Here is a 14,512-nt window from a genome sequence, read left to right on the forward strand (position 1 = left end):
CTAAACGTTTCCCTTTTCTCATATTTTCTTGTTTCATATTTCAGCCGATAGAGCTTGGTGAGATCATAGAGGTGATAGAGAAAGCAACTACTTCAACTATCAATAAAAACATGCTGGAACAGTTTGTTGATCGGCAGGTAAACTATATTACAATTTAACCTCTCGCTATTGTTGAACTTAAATTTTAAATGATGTTACGTACTCATCAGTATATATAGAGCAAATCATCATAAAACGTTCAGAGATTTGAAATTGCACAGACTTACCAGGCACCTTAAGGTGCACGCATGAACATATACACCACTGGACATTCATTTCCTTTGTATTTTTGTTGAAAGCATTGCTAGCTTCGTTGCCGCCTCGTTAAAATCATGAAATGAAACAATAAATTTTGATGGTATATCTGTTGGGAATGCCTTGCTAACAACGTCAAAACTTCGACAAAAGTCTTTGTTGTTCTACTCTTTTCAAGCCTTTTATCTATATCATAACAAAGATAACTAAGGTAAATCATCGTCAACGTGTCAAAACTCCGACTAATATTTCTAAATGATATGATATGAGCCTTCCCCATTGGGGAAATGGGTCCTACTTCTTGTGAAGTAGGAATTCCTCCTTTTTCAAGTCGCAACGCTTAGCACTGTCCAGACACCGCTGGTTCTGTGCACGCTAGACACAGATACCATGATGCATACTCGAAATACGCGGGAGAGCATATAGCTCATTGCAAGTGTAGAACGGGTATGAGTACCACCACACACCACAATGTATGGCATATCACCCACACTCTTGTATCAAGAGTAGTGGTACCCAATTAATTCCCCTCACATGGTATGGGTTGACCAGGCTGAAGGTGTGTTCACTTGCCAAGTGAACCGTAGTACTGCAGTGGAAATCGAACTCGGACCTCCCAGAAGGGAGTCAAGAGCGATGACCACAACACCACTACGCCTTTTTCTTGTATTTTGACTGAAAAGTATGGAATAATTTTAGAGAGTATGGGGTTCAAATTAGTACCGGGTGACCCACGAAAAAGTTCGGACGGTTTTCGTTGGTTAGGGTCTGAAATAAAGGTAATATAAACTCAATCTTTTTTTTAAAAGATAGAGGATGCTCTAACTTAAACTTTGAGCTATTACTTTTTGGACCTACCCCGGTGGGGTAGAGGTCCTATAAATTAACCGATGTCCGTCCGTCCGTCCGTCCGTCCGTTCGTTCGTTCGTTCGTTCGTTCGTCCGTCCGTCTGTTACCAGCTTTTCTCAGGATTGGCTCATTAGTTTTTTCTGATTTTTGGCACAATGATGCAAAATGGTAATGCCCAAAATGTGACGGAGCCCGATTTTCGAAAAAAAATCATTTCCGGCCGAAAATGCCGGAAATATGCCGGAAAAAAAAAACCGGTTTTTTTTTTTTTTTTGGCATTTTCTCGAGATTTCATCATCATTAGTTTTTTCAGATTTTTTGCACAAAGATGCGTATTAGCAATGCCTAAACATGGCAGAGTCCGATTTTTGAGAAAAATTTCTTTTCCGGCCGAAAAATGCGAAAATGCCGGAAATATGCCGGAAATCGCCGAATCGCCGTTTTTTTTTTTTTGCAGATTTTCATCGGACTTTTTCCTTATATTTCGTTGTTTTTTTTCACACAAAAACATTATTAATATAGCAATGTCCACGATCAAGCATGGTTCAATTGTCGATAAAAACTGATTTTTGAAGCCGGAACTTTCTAAAAAATCGCCGGAACAGCCGATTTTCCCCTCCGGAAAAAACGGTATTTCTTGAATTTCTCGAGCTGTACTTGTACTTTATTTTTTTATGAAAATTTTGCACACTAATGTAAAATGACAATACCCTAAAAAGTGACGGAGCCCGATTTTCGAAAAACATTTTTTTTCCGGCCGAAAGTGCCGGAAATATGCCGGAAAAAACTGTTTTTTTTTTGGCATTTTCTCGAGATTTTATCATTAGTTTTTTCTGATTTTTTGCTCTAAGATGCGTATTAATATTGCCCAAAACATGGCTGAGTTCGATTTTTGAGAAATTTTTTTTTTTTTCCGGTTGAAAATGCCGGAAATCGCCGTTTTTGCAGATTTTCATTAGATTTTTTCCTTGTATTTCTATGTTTTTGACACAAAAACATTATTGATAACAATGCTCACCATCAAGCATGATTCAATTGTCAATAAAACTGATTTTTGCGACCAGAACTTTCTATTAATTTTTTCCCTACAACCCTTCCTTATCAACAATCAATGATGAATTTATTGCGTTATGCATTTTCGCTAAACGCAATGTTTTCTGACTGATTTTTTTTCATTTTTCTCCTTGCATTGCTATCTAACTTTCATCATCAGGTAGGTCCATTCAGCATCTAGCTTGTTAAATTTGGTTCGGCGGTTCTTCATTTATGAGCTTTTAAAGTCAAAATTCAATTATCGGAAAGTGCAAAAACACGTCAAAAATGAGGTATCAAATTTTAAATGTTTTCTTTATCTTTAACATTGTGTTTTTCGAGTGTGCTGATGTTTTACGACCTCCTTAATTAGTGTTATAGGTAATTAAAGTTTGTAAAATAATAACTTAACAACGAAGTAGATTTTATATAAATTTATTGTAAATATTTTTATCAAAAATATTTTGCAAATAGGCATAATTTGCCTTCTTTATGAAAATGTCGTGTCTTATGAAAGAACAGAGTGTGGGTTTGCCTGGAATATGCTAGAAAGTGTATGGTGGTGGTTCTTTTCTGAGCGAATAACTTGTTAATAAATTTTGTGAAATTAAAGAATCTAAAAAAAGTTTTAAAATTGAATAAAAATATCTAACATGCTCTTTTCTAACGATTTAACGACCTTGCTTGATTGATTGATAATAAAACAATTTGATACCTCTTTTTTGACGTAATTTCGCTCTTTCCGAAAAGTGAATTTTGACTTTAAAAGCTCGTAAGTAGGGAACTTGTGGGTCAAATTTAAAAAGTAATTGCTCAAACTTTAATTTAGAATATCTACTTTCTGCATATTAAAATTTGAAGCACTTTGAGACATTTGTTCGGCCTCGAGACGCCGAAAACTGTCCGAACTTTTTCGTGGGTCACCCGGTATATTCCTATTGGGCCATTCTATTTTATAGAAGGGGTGGACGAACATTACCAGAGGGTAATCCTGACTGATTTTAGTTCGTCCACCCTCACTTAAAGGTATGAAAAGAATCTTTCCAAGAGTATTTTTTGCTAATTTTGCCATTTATAGGGCGTATCCATGCATTTTCAATATTTTTTTTGACTTGAATAAGTTCGTCCATTCGTTTTTTATGGGACAGCCCATTGTGCAATTTTTATACTTGGGCAGTGTACTATTTTTTGTCAAGTCGTGAAATAATCTATTATAGTGAAAAAAGTGATGCAAACTTATGAAAAAATTGAGAATAATTCTTTTGTGAATTACGAGTAATGTTGGAGAATGTGCACACGTCTTAAAGTTTGCCGTTACTGGTATTTCGACTTTTAGCTAAAATAAGATACAAAAAGAGAAAAATTATAAAAATGAAAAATACTAAAATATTGAACTAAGGGTCCTGTAGCGCAAGACCATAATACAAGAGACTCTCAGAAAAACATGACCCAGATCACGGAAAGCTACAGGACCAGGCTGACGAAGACGAAAAGAAGCGAGAAGCAAGCAAACATGACAGGATGAAAGAAGCACACGAGCAATAGATAATCTAGAAAATACTAAGAAAATAACGTGAAAATAAACTTGCTAAAAGCGATTCCAGCGTGCAAACACATACTCCAAATAAAAAACAATTTAATAAATAATTTCAACTTCAATGCCTCTATACTTCGAGGAGGAAAACACTTTATCTCGACATAGAGATTTACTTTCTTGTACAAATTCTCAACATAGAGGTCTTCTCTCTTACACAGCTCTTTACGTAGCCTGGGAATCCAAGCTCATAATCTTAGAAAAAACAAAAAATACCTTACCTCACAAAGTTTTAAGATTATAGAGCTTGGTGCAGGTAGATTAGTCTTGACACAGAGTGTTATGAACAGTCTGTGTGTGAACCCTTGTTGACAGACTTTCTGAACTCTGGAAACCCAGGCAAACACACATAATCAACTTACCAAAAAAACTCTTTCACAAGCTCTAAAGACTTTCAAAACTACTAAAAACCATATCAAAACATCAGCCACATGTATTTAGACTTCCTTTTAACAGCCATTTTGTTTCTAAAAGAATCTATGTTTTCATTTTCATTTGTTTTCCTTTTTTCTGCAGAGTCAGGTTTTTCCATAAATTATGCGCGCGCATCGAAATTATCAAAATGCGCGCGAAAGTACTGCTAAGCAATACGCCGAAAGCTGGCCAATCATGCCGAACCTGCATTGCAGGGAAAAATCTCCCTGTAGGCGAGTTACCTGCGCCAAGCGTTAAACAAGCAGCAAAAATATCATAAACTAGACTGTGAACAAAGTTTAACGCTTGGATTCCCAGGCTACTCTTTACACCGTGATTATCGAAAAGCAAATGAACGAAAACGGAGTCGCTTCTGAAGCCACAAAATTTCTAATTTCCTACGGGAATACGTTAACTGTTAAAAATATCTAAGACAAAAAATGCAATTAAAATTGAACTAGAAAAACAAAAGGAGCTGTAATAAAGACTTGATTTGCGTTAGCTATAAATTAACATATCATTGTGTGACGTCATATAATATGGGACTATTCCCATAACAAGTAATGTTCAGCTATATCAATTCTTTTAGCTAAGCAATTCAAAGAAATAACTTTTGTGACGGAATACTGTCGGATTTTTAAACTAAATTTGAAATACAGGCAGCAATAAAGCTCGCTTCAAAAAGAAGCAATAGAATATAGGCGTCCAGTCGTTGAGTTGATATGTTCATGGTGCACGAGACTGCCTTATAACTAATTTTCGCGGGAACTAATATTCGCAGTCGAAAAAAAAATGGGAAAATTGCATCTCGCGGGTTTTAATTTTCGTGGTTTTGCCCTTTTTTGGACAAATTTCTTTCATTTTCCTAGGGATTTTTCAATTTTTTTGATAAAATTGGAAAGAATTATATATCGCAGGTTCAAATTTTTGCGGTTTTTTGGCAAAAATTAATTCCCGTGAAAATTAGTTCCAATAAGGGGCCATCCATATAGTACGTACGCAGTAAAGGGGGGAGAGGGGGGGTTAGCTAATCTTTGCGTACGTACTACATGGACGGCCCCTAAGGTAAACATCTTTTTTTCATAAAGTTAATTTTTCATTTTTCAGTGCATATGCTTGAAGAAGGAAACAGTTGCATCATCTGATGGTAGTACTCAACAAACCAGAGGGCGTGGTCGTCAGAATAAACGCCCTAAGAAAGATACTACTGGTGCATCCAGTGATCAACCTAAAGGGCGGGGACGTGGGCGAGTCAAGAAGAAATGATACGCATTATTATCGCCAGAGCTTATTAAAATTTAAACTGAAAATTTTTTATTTTATAAATATTTTGATATATAGTTTACATTATACATTATTATGATATTTATTTTATCACTCATTCTTTTGTTGTTGAAATTTTATTTTTCAATTATTCCTGAGGGATTTTTTTCTTCGTGTTTTCGTTACATTGTTGGGAGAGTTATTGAAATAGCTCCCATGTACTCCTCCATAAATCGTTCAAGCTCCGGAATACATCTGAAAAACTAGCTGAATTCCTTCAATCACCAGAGTCATTCGGACTACTCTTTTTGTAGTGAAATATTACCGACCAACATATACCCAGATAGCTTACAGTTTTTTATAATAGCCACATCCCAATACCTTTTATCGACGCTACAAAATTCTCAAAAAAAGCGAACTAAGGGACTGGGTACGAGTTTGGTTTTTCTTGTAATTCCAGAGAAGAAGAATAAAAATGATGAACAATAAAAAAAAAAATTGGTCGTGTTTGGATGGATTGGTCAAGTCAGTGTATGTTGTCAACTTATCCTTTGGTTTTGTTGGATGGTGTATTCTTCCAGATTTTATTAATAAGAAAGATTGGCATCGAACTTCATAGGTATGAACTCTGTCTTCAGATCATTTTATTTTATTTTTATCTAGGCTCGTCTAGGCTGCAGCCATCCGTAAAATTTTTATGCTGTGATGTTGTGAATCGGGCTTGCAAGACTTCTTAAAGCCAGATTTGAGTAAAAAACGACAAGTTTGGGTTGATAAGTCTTAAGGGCTCTGACCATAGTGAATTTTTAATATTTGCCACTTACAAAATATAAAGTTCTACTTGGTGTAGCCCACAAAACTGTGGCATGTTATACATATTCTGTTTGGCCAATTATCCGTGAGTCTGAAAATTTAAGAATCGCAATGAAAAAATTTGATAAAGAAGAAAATGAACTTTGAAGAGCTTATTTTCGGCGAAGAAAAAACATTCTGAAATTTTTTTTGCGGTAGATGGTGTATCTTTTATCGAACTAAAATAATTTTTCGGAAAATTTTTCTAAAAGCTTACTTGCTTCAAAATCTTGAAAATAGTGCTTTTTGACCAATTTACCATCCCATTTCATAGAAAAACAGCCATAACTTTTGATGCATTAATTTAGAAAATTTTCCGAAAAATTTAAAACAGTTCAATTCTTTGCGGACAGTTTGAAAAAACTTCGAAACCATTAAAACTTAGCACTTTTTATAAAAGCAGGTGATGCAACATATTTTAACGTCTTTTTAAAGTTCGTAACGTTGAAAAACAATTTATAAAGGCAATTCTTTGTTAATAGTGTTAAAGAACCTAAAACATAACTTTTATGTTCAAATACTAAAATCAATTTTCCGACTATGGTCAGAGCCCTTAAGTTAGTTCTTTTCTGCACGCTGCATTTTCAAGAAGTGCCTTAAAAATCTTTTAAACAACCTGCAGCTTTGATCTTGATTGCTAAGCGCCATCTTCCTCAATCCAGTCGGTCAGGATTTAAAACCCTTTAACTGCCGATGTCGGCATATGCCGACATGAGCATTTTCGATTTCTTTGCCGATGTCGGGATTTGCCGACATGGGCACTTTCCATTTCTTTGCCGATGTCGGGATTTGCCGACATGGGCACTTTCCATTCCTTTGCCGCAAAATTTCTACAAAGATTTTATATTAGATGGTTTGAAATGAAAAAAGATAATAGTTAAAAGCTTTTCTATGTTGAAAAATAACTATTCAACAATGTTCAACTCAAAATTATAGTCCTTGGCTGATACTTCATATATTATTCAGAAAATGAAGTCAAAATCGCTACCTTTTGCCCATGTCGGCATATGCCGACATCTGGCAAATAGGTCGAACCTTCTTTTTTTCCCGTGGCAAATAGGTCGAACCTTAAAAAATACGAACGGCAGTTAAAGGGTTAAAACAAAGTACAGTATCTCTGTGATCAAAAAGAAGGATAAATCAACATTTATCTATCCTGAGTGTAGTGGGGAGTTCAAACTGTTTCAGCATTCGACCCAATTCAACAAGGATCCCAAAGCGGGCACTCGAATTGTGATACAGGGGTGTTTTTTATACAGAGCGAGTCGGTAAGCGCAAGCATACAATGCATGAAGTGAGAAATAATTCTGCTTTTACTTTGTAAGTTTCACGACATTGTATTTTCAACCTTTACTACGGGTGATAACTTCTTTCTCGATCTCAACATCACATTATTTCGGCTCGTCGAATATTCTTGTTGTTGTCTCCTTTTTAATTATAAGTATACTTTTTCTGAATATTGATTCAGTACGCACTTCCTCGTCGATTCTTTCATCGCTTTGATCATCGAAAGATGGAAATTAGTTTTACCTCAAGAACTACTATTTTAAGATGCACACAATTTTCATAAACATGGTCTTTTCAATTATCATACACATGCTAAATCGTTACTTTAAATGTTTAAATGAGAAAACTTGTGCTGAGAAAGACATTTATAGAAGGTTCTATGAACTAAAAATAGTTACTCCAAATTAGCATGGTTTGAAATTTTTTCTAAACAACAAAACTTATTTAATTTTTATGTTTTTCACTTAAGTTTGAGGATTGCTCCACAACAAGTTCTATTTTTATAAAGATTGCTTCACAACTGAATCAAAATCTCTTTCGAAAAGTCTTTTTGATATAATATGTTATTTTCAACACTAATCTTTTGTTGTAATATGAGCTTTGAAGACTCTTGAGTAAACTTATCCAATTATAGTAAATATATAGCAAAGATTGCTCCACAAATGAGTTTATAAACAGCAACCACAAGTAGTTAAATAGCGCTCAGAACATAGTCTCGAAAATTATTGTAAAGAGTTATCATCAGTATAGGTGTAATCCTTACCTGTAGATAACTTTATAGTTATCTATAGTAAGGAGAATGATGATCATGGGGCTGAATGACTTGTATGAGTTAGAAGCTTCGGACCTTGGTGCTGCAACACACCTTGTGTTCCCATGACTGACCTCGCCAACTGATACATCGCCATAAGACAAAATTTAAACTCTGATTTATAGACCAAACTGTACCCTGCATATTACAGGAACGTCTTCAAAGAATATTCGAATTTTAATCAAGCTGCGATATTGAGATTCAGCATACAGATGTTAGATACACATGAAATATGTGAGTTTAATGTACTTCATAGATATGGATAATTCTTAAATTGGCTAGGTCAACATTTCTTATGAGATAGGAATTTCGAAATAGATACGAGCCACACACGTAAGAGGACGATCTAAGAAACACTTACATACAGTACATACAATCGATTGTATTTTTAAAACAGAACAGTTTCATTCAAAAATAGATTTAAGTTGTGTCAATTTAATCATAAGAAACCGACCACGCTATATCTCGTAGGATGTATGAATTCATTTTTCAAAAACAGACGAACGACTTCCTTCAACAAAATTCATTACATGTTTTTTATCCTGTTAACAGAATGTTAGTTGGTCAAATTACTTCTTACTTCTTCTCTTTCCTGTTGTAATTAATTTACAGTAATATATTTCTCAGGTCTATCGACCTCTATGAAATAATCATGCTTAACATTTTACAATTTTACAGTTGTAAGCGCACGGTGGGCCTCTTAACCAGTCGTCTTTAATTGCTTGATATCTGGCTATGTTGACGTTTCGTTGAAAAAACGTTGAGGTTGAGGACAATAAGTAGTCTCCTGTAATAAAGTAACACTAAATTACCCAAACATCTTTATTTCGGACACATAGGCTCAAGAATATGAAATTAAAGAATCATGATTTTTTCCTCTTTAAAATTTATTAAAATTTTATCACGTTTTAATTGACTTTTAAGCCCGTCTCATCTTTTAAGATCTAACTATAATGTCTTTATGTACAAATTTTCAAATATATACGAAGTAGTAGATTTATTATTAAATTGTAAAACTACCGCTGACTGTTGCCATTTCAAAGGTTCTATTCACAAAATTATTGTCAACAGAATAATTGAGGGGGTGAGATAATAATAATATCGTATTTACAAATTATAAGTGAAAAAAAATTCTAACGTATATACAATGGAAAAGGATCGATATTTTTTATATGAAAAAATAAAATAAAAGGTTTCAAATATTTTTTTCTTGACTTTTTATTCTTATGGGAGAGATGGAGGGTTTAGAAAGACTTTTCTCTGTTATGCCTATAGACCTTTGATCTTGCATTTATAGTCTATTCAATGTTGTAATGCTACAGTATTCTTCTTTGCAGTTTTAATTACACTTACACAAAATGATGTCTCGACAAAAGACCAAAAGATTGATTAAAGGTAAAAATTTCATGTGATTTCAAAAGAATAATTCCTCAAAATGCTGAATCAGCAAGTAAGGTATATCTTCTAACGAGTTCGCTAAGGTCATTCTTTTTTCGTCCTATGTCTCTCTTATCCTTTGATGGTATAATGAAAATATTACAAAAATAAAAAAATACAATTTTAATTTTCAAAGGGAAATCTTTGGCAAATTGAGGCTGATTTCTTAAATTGGAAGTATGAATGTAAAAATCAAACAAAACGTTTAAATGAACAACGTATCTAAATATAGGAAACAGTATTATTTTTAGAAAGCTATCTGTTTGCTTTGATGACATAAAAACGAATGATCAACATAGCGGCTTCTTACTCGTGACACTCAAAATCTCAGGAAGACATTTTCTGTCGGCGAAAGTTATTATTTTAATCCTTCTTTCTCTATGGAGAAACCATTATCTTGTAAAAGGATTGTCAATTCATATGATACATTCCTATTGAAAAAGAAATCATCCTCAATATCCAAAAAATCTTGAAATTTGAAAATTAAAAAAAATTGTACTCTCAAAAAAAACAAAGCTAAAAAAATTATATCTTCAATTAGCTTTCTTTACAATCTTTTTTAAAAATGTATTATATATTTATAAAAAACACATCAAGTTTACCACCCTTTTTCTAGATACAAGATGCATGGCAGTTCAAAAAATGGATTAGGGGACACCTAGACAGAAGACCCAGTCACCTTTCAATGGATTCAATCACATATAAAACATGTGACTACCTTGTGAAAAATAACTGATGGTGATGGTAAGATTTTTTTTTTTTTGGGGGGGGTTCAACTTAATGACCATGCATATTTGTGTCTTTTATAGGGCTGTGGTATAGATAGGGGTCAAGGAATTAGTCAACCAAAATAATAAACCTAATTATTTTTAGTAAAATTCTTCGTCCCCTTTCTATTGAGAGAGACTTGTTTTTAATGCACCAATGACTCACATAGCGTTGCCTAGTTTTTAATCCAATTTCAAGGGAATATTAAAAATCTCTTTCATTGAGATGGTAGAATCAAATACAAGCCTCTCCATAGCAATGATGACATTTTCTACTTATACAATACTGTGCATATACTACATTAAAAAAACGGATAAAAACTTCTTTTTTCGTTTAAATTAAAGGAGGTAATAGTGTATTCATGTAGATTGGGATTGGTTGGTCAAATAGGTGGTATTAATAACTATACAAGGCATGAAAGCTAAGTGGGCTAAATTGGATTTGAATCTTCAAACAAACAAAAAAAGAATAGCTCTCTCTCTATATCGTACTCCTATCTCTCAAGAAAAAAAAACTTGAAAAAAATATTGTGAAACCTTTTACTATCGATCTTTCCCATCTCAATAAAAAAGTGATTCTCCCTCTATCTCCACCTAGACGTTAGGGGCATAAGAGAAAATCGTAATGTTAGAAAAAGGAAGCCAGACCTTTGAAAGGAAAATAAACCTCATAGCTATGATAGTCACATCGAGTCGAAACTTTTAAAGTAGTTTTTTCGGAAGGAACATTCGAGGTCAAGCAGTTAAGAACGCAAGACCATTTTAATAAAAATTTTAAAAAATAAATTCAATGTTACAATTCTTTTGGTAATGCATTCAGTTAACTTTAAAACCTTCAAAATATTCGTCCCGAAAAAATGTTCACAGTCAAAAGTTGGTTTTTGTATGACGTAAGATTGTTGAGTTGACCGAGTTGACTGACTCTAAGATTTTCAAATTTGTATGGTATAGATATTCTTTCACGATTCTGGCAGCCTAATCCTAGCATAACAAACAAGAATAAATTTGCAAAATAATTAGTAAAATCTCACTTACTCCATTATCAATAAGAACAGAGTGTACGTAGACCTTCAAGATAAGCGAGGCATTAAAAACAGTCAAAAATGATAACGTCAAAAAATTACATTTACATTTGCTGTTTTAAAACCAAAATAAGAGACCAAAAAGACCAAGAAAATCAAAATTATTATTGTAGAAAGAGCAGTAAAAGTTGTTTAAAATATGTTTTTAAAAAATCACCACCGACCAAAAAAAATGAAATAAATTTTGTCGAACTTGGATTATCAAGTTATGATGTTGCTGGCATCAATCAAAAAAACCAAACCATTTTGCTCAATATCAAACAAATCGAAGACAAAAAAAATTGTGTAGAAAAACAACAGAGGGTGAACAAAGCAAAAAGTGCTTCCAGTATAGAAATCAACCAAAATTTAACTTTTCACCGTGTTGTTTTTTCTTGCATAATGTACACAAATAGACCCCTCTTCACCAATGCGATACGAAACTTCTGATGGATCAATCCACACAGTAAACTCTTTAGGTAGACTTTCGACAATCCAAACTGCATCGCAATTTTTTGCCGTTTTTTCGATCAGTGATTCGCTACCATTTTGATTAATACGTAAACATCTGAATGCGCTTCCTTTCATTGGTCTGTCTGGATACCAATGACCAGTATACATTTCTATGATGGCTTTGATTAATCTTTCTTTGAATGATTGCAAACCGTGTGTATTAGTTTTCTTCAAAGTAGAGTTCTGTACGAAACGTAAGATTAAACTAACACCAGCCTCGACTTCATGTTCCATACTATTGGGATCGTATGGTGTGGTATTTTCTTTGTTATTACTCGACAGTCTGTTGTTGTTAGGCGTCGAGTTGGCGTTGCCGGGTGGCTTTTGGCGTTTCTTATTTTTCATCTCTGATGTTGTTGGTATAATAGTCTTTCTTGCAATTTGAATATTTGGTGTCATGATTTGTTTTTTTCGATTTTTTTGTGTTCAAGTCACTTTGTTTTGAGTTTTTCTACTACTTTCTCTTTACAATTTTTTTGAGTTTTTTTTATTTCTGGAAAATAAAAGAAAATCAGAAAATATAGAATTACATATATTGATAACAATGAACATAATCAGATGAGTAAGTCACCACTATCAGTTATAAACCTTGTGGGTATATCATATGATTTCTCTACAAATTTTGAATAAATCATGAGAGAATTTTATTTGCATACATTATAACAACCTACTAAAAACCCAAAAAAAAGTAGAGATTGGTAACTGCTGAGAAAACACAAATTGTTCCAAATTTTGCATACGACGATCCATGAAAGCATGAAAATTCAAGATAAATTTCTAACCTAATTCTAATACAAATGTACTGTACCTATCTACTTGGTTACATTTTTGCTTAGAGTGCTATATATCAAATGTCAGAAGGAAGTTATTCAAGATCACCAAAATTGAATACATTAAGTGGCTAGCAATAAAAACCAAAACATAAAGCAAATTTAACTCTGTGTTAGAATTATATGTCGAAGACTCCAACTCTAAGCAACCTTCATCCAAACCAAGGTAAAACACACTCTATTCAACACCATTTAGACTCTTTAAATCTCCTTGGATCCTGTTGATCACAATGTTGACGTAGGTGGCCATACAATGTCAACAGACGTACATGGATATACTGACAAAAACAAAGGCAGCAAGAGCTTCTTGTATCAACAAAACAAGAAAATTTTGTAAACACCATAAAAATTTCCCTTCTATCTACACTAGGAAAATCAAAATGAACATCATCAGTAAAATTCTCTAACGTCCAGGGTAATTACTCAAATTCCAAATTTCTACAAAAAGAACCAGCAAGGCAGACATCAAAATTTTAAAACGAACTACATATAAATTTACTGATTCGTTTCAAAAGTACCACTCACAAGAAAGTCAAGTCCTTTCGTATAAGTTTAGTAAGAAGCTTTTCCTTTGAACAAGAGTATTAGATTGATCATGAAAAGATTTTTTCTTACTCTACTGACATGTAAACAGTGATGACATCACAGCTTGATAATAGGGGCAGTAGACCCTCCTTCGCTGTGTTTTTTACCAATCAAAAAAATGTGATCGATAACAAGAACCAATTAACATCACGATGGAGAGTCGTCTATTTAATTTGACTTGACAAGTAGATTAATGACGTCATTTTAGCGCGAGATGTCAAGAAGATTGATGAGCAATACATACATTTCCTTTGGGATCATTAAAAATGGCTTTGATCCGGTTTCACAAAAACATAATTAAATAAATGTCTTTTCTTTCGCGTTGGCAATAAACAGGTAATTTTCCCTTTTGTTAATGATATAATTATGTAGAAATTATTTTTTTTTTTTGTCACAAGCAATTTCATTTAACCCTTCTAAAGAAAAAATGGTCCCTTTAAATCTTTGATATTTTGTCGCTAAGATAATTAAATCTTTCGCTTATTAAATCCTTTATTTCTTAAGTTATAAAGGAGTTGCTAAATCCTTATATTGACACCAATCTAATTAAGCAATGTTTATTAGTCGCAGTTATCTAGTTATACCTCTAAGCTCGAAACCAAAGGGTCAAGTAAAAGGTGCAATAGCTGTAAAAAAAAGAAAGTCACAAATATTATAACAAACAACTTTGCCCAACTTTACAAATGCTATATAAAACTCGTCTCAAACAACTTTATACCAGGAAGATACCACATATATACAGTATGTACAGTAACCCAATATTTCCAAAAAGTAAAATTTATCCATATCTTCTTATCCAAAAAGTTCTTCTTTTTCTCGCTTTCACTCCAAAAGAAAAACCAAGAAAATGAAAACGTAAATGAAGTGAAAATGAAGAAAATAAAAGAAAAGCGATCAAGACCAGCATTTTCTTTCGAGAAAC

General features: G+C 33.4%; 1 protein-coding gene and 1 non-coding gene across 2 annotated transcripts in view; both read left to right on the top strand.

The window, feature by feature from the left end:
* LOC136817031 (uro-adherence factor A-like) overlaps positions 1-5,598 on the top strand; it is a 32,282-nt gene extending 26,684 nt beyond the window's left edge. The window contains exons 18-19 of the mRNA XM_067073376.1: positions 45-137; positions 5,292-5,598. Coding sequence (XP_066929477.1) covers positions 45-137; positions 5,292-5,450 — 252 coding nt within the window. The 3' untranslated portion in view covers positions 5,451-5,598. The remainder of the gene's footprint in view (positions 1-44; positions 138-5,291) is intronic.
* Positions 5,599-8,324: 2,726 nt separating this feature from the next.
* LOC136817054 (U8 small nucleolar RNA) lies at positions 8,325-8,471 on the top strand. The gene has a single exon (XR_010848018.1). It is a non-coding gene; the product is annotated as a U8 small nucleolar RNA (small nucleolar RNA).
* The last annotated feature ends 6,041 nt before the right edge of the window (positions 8,472-14,512 follow it).

This window comes from Clytia hemisphaerica, unplaced genomic scaffold, assembly GCF_902728285.1.
Source record: "Clytia hemisphaerica strain Z4C2 unplaced genomic scaffold, Clytia hemisphaerica genome assembly, whole genome shotgun sequence".
Taxonomy (NCBI): Eukaryota; Metazoa; Cnidaria; class Hydrozoa; order Leptothecata; family Clytiidae; genus Clytia; species Clytia hemisphaerica.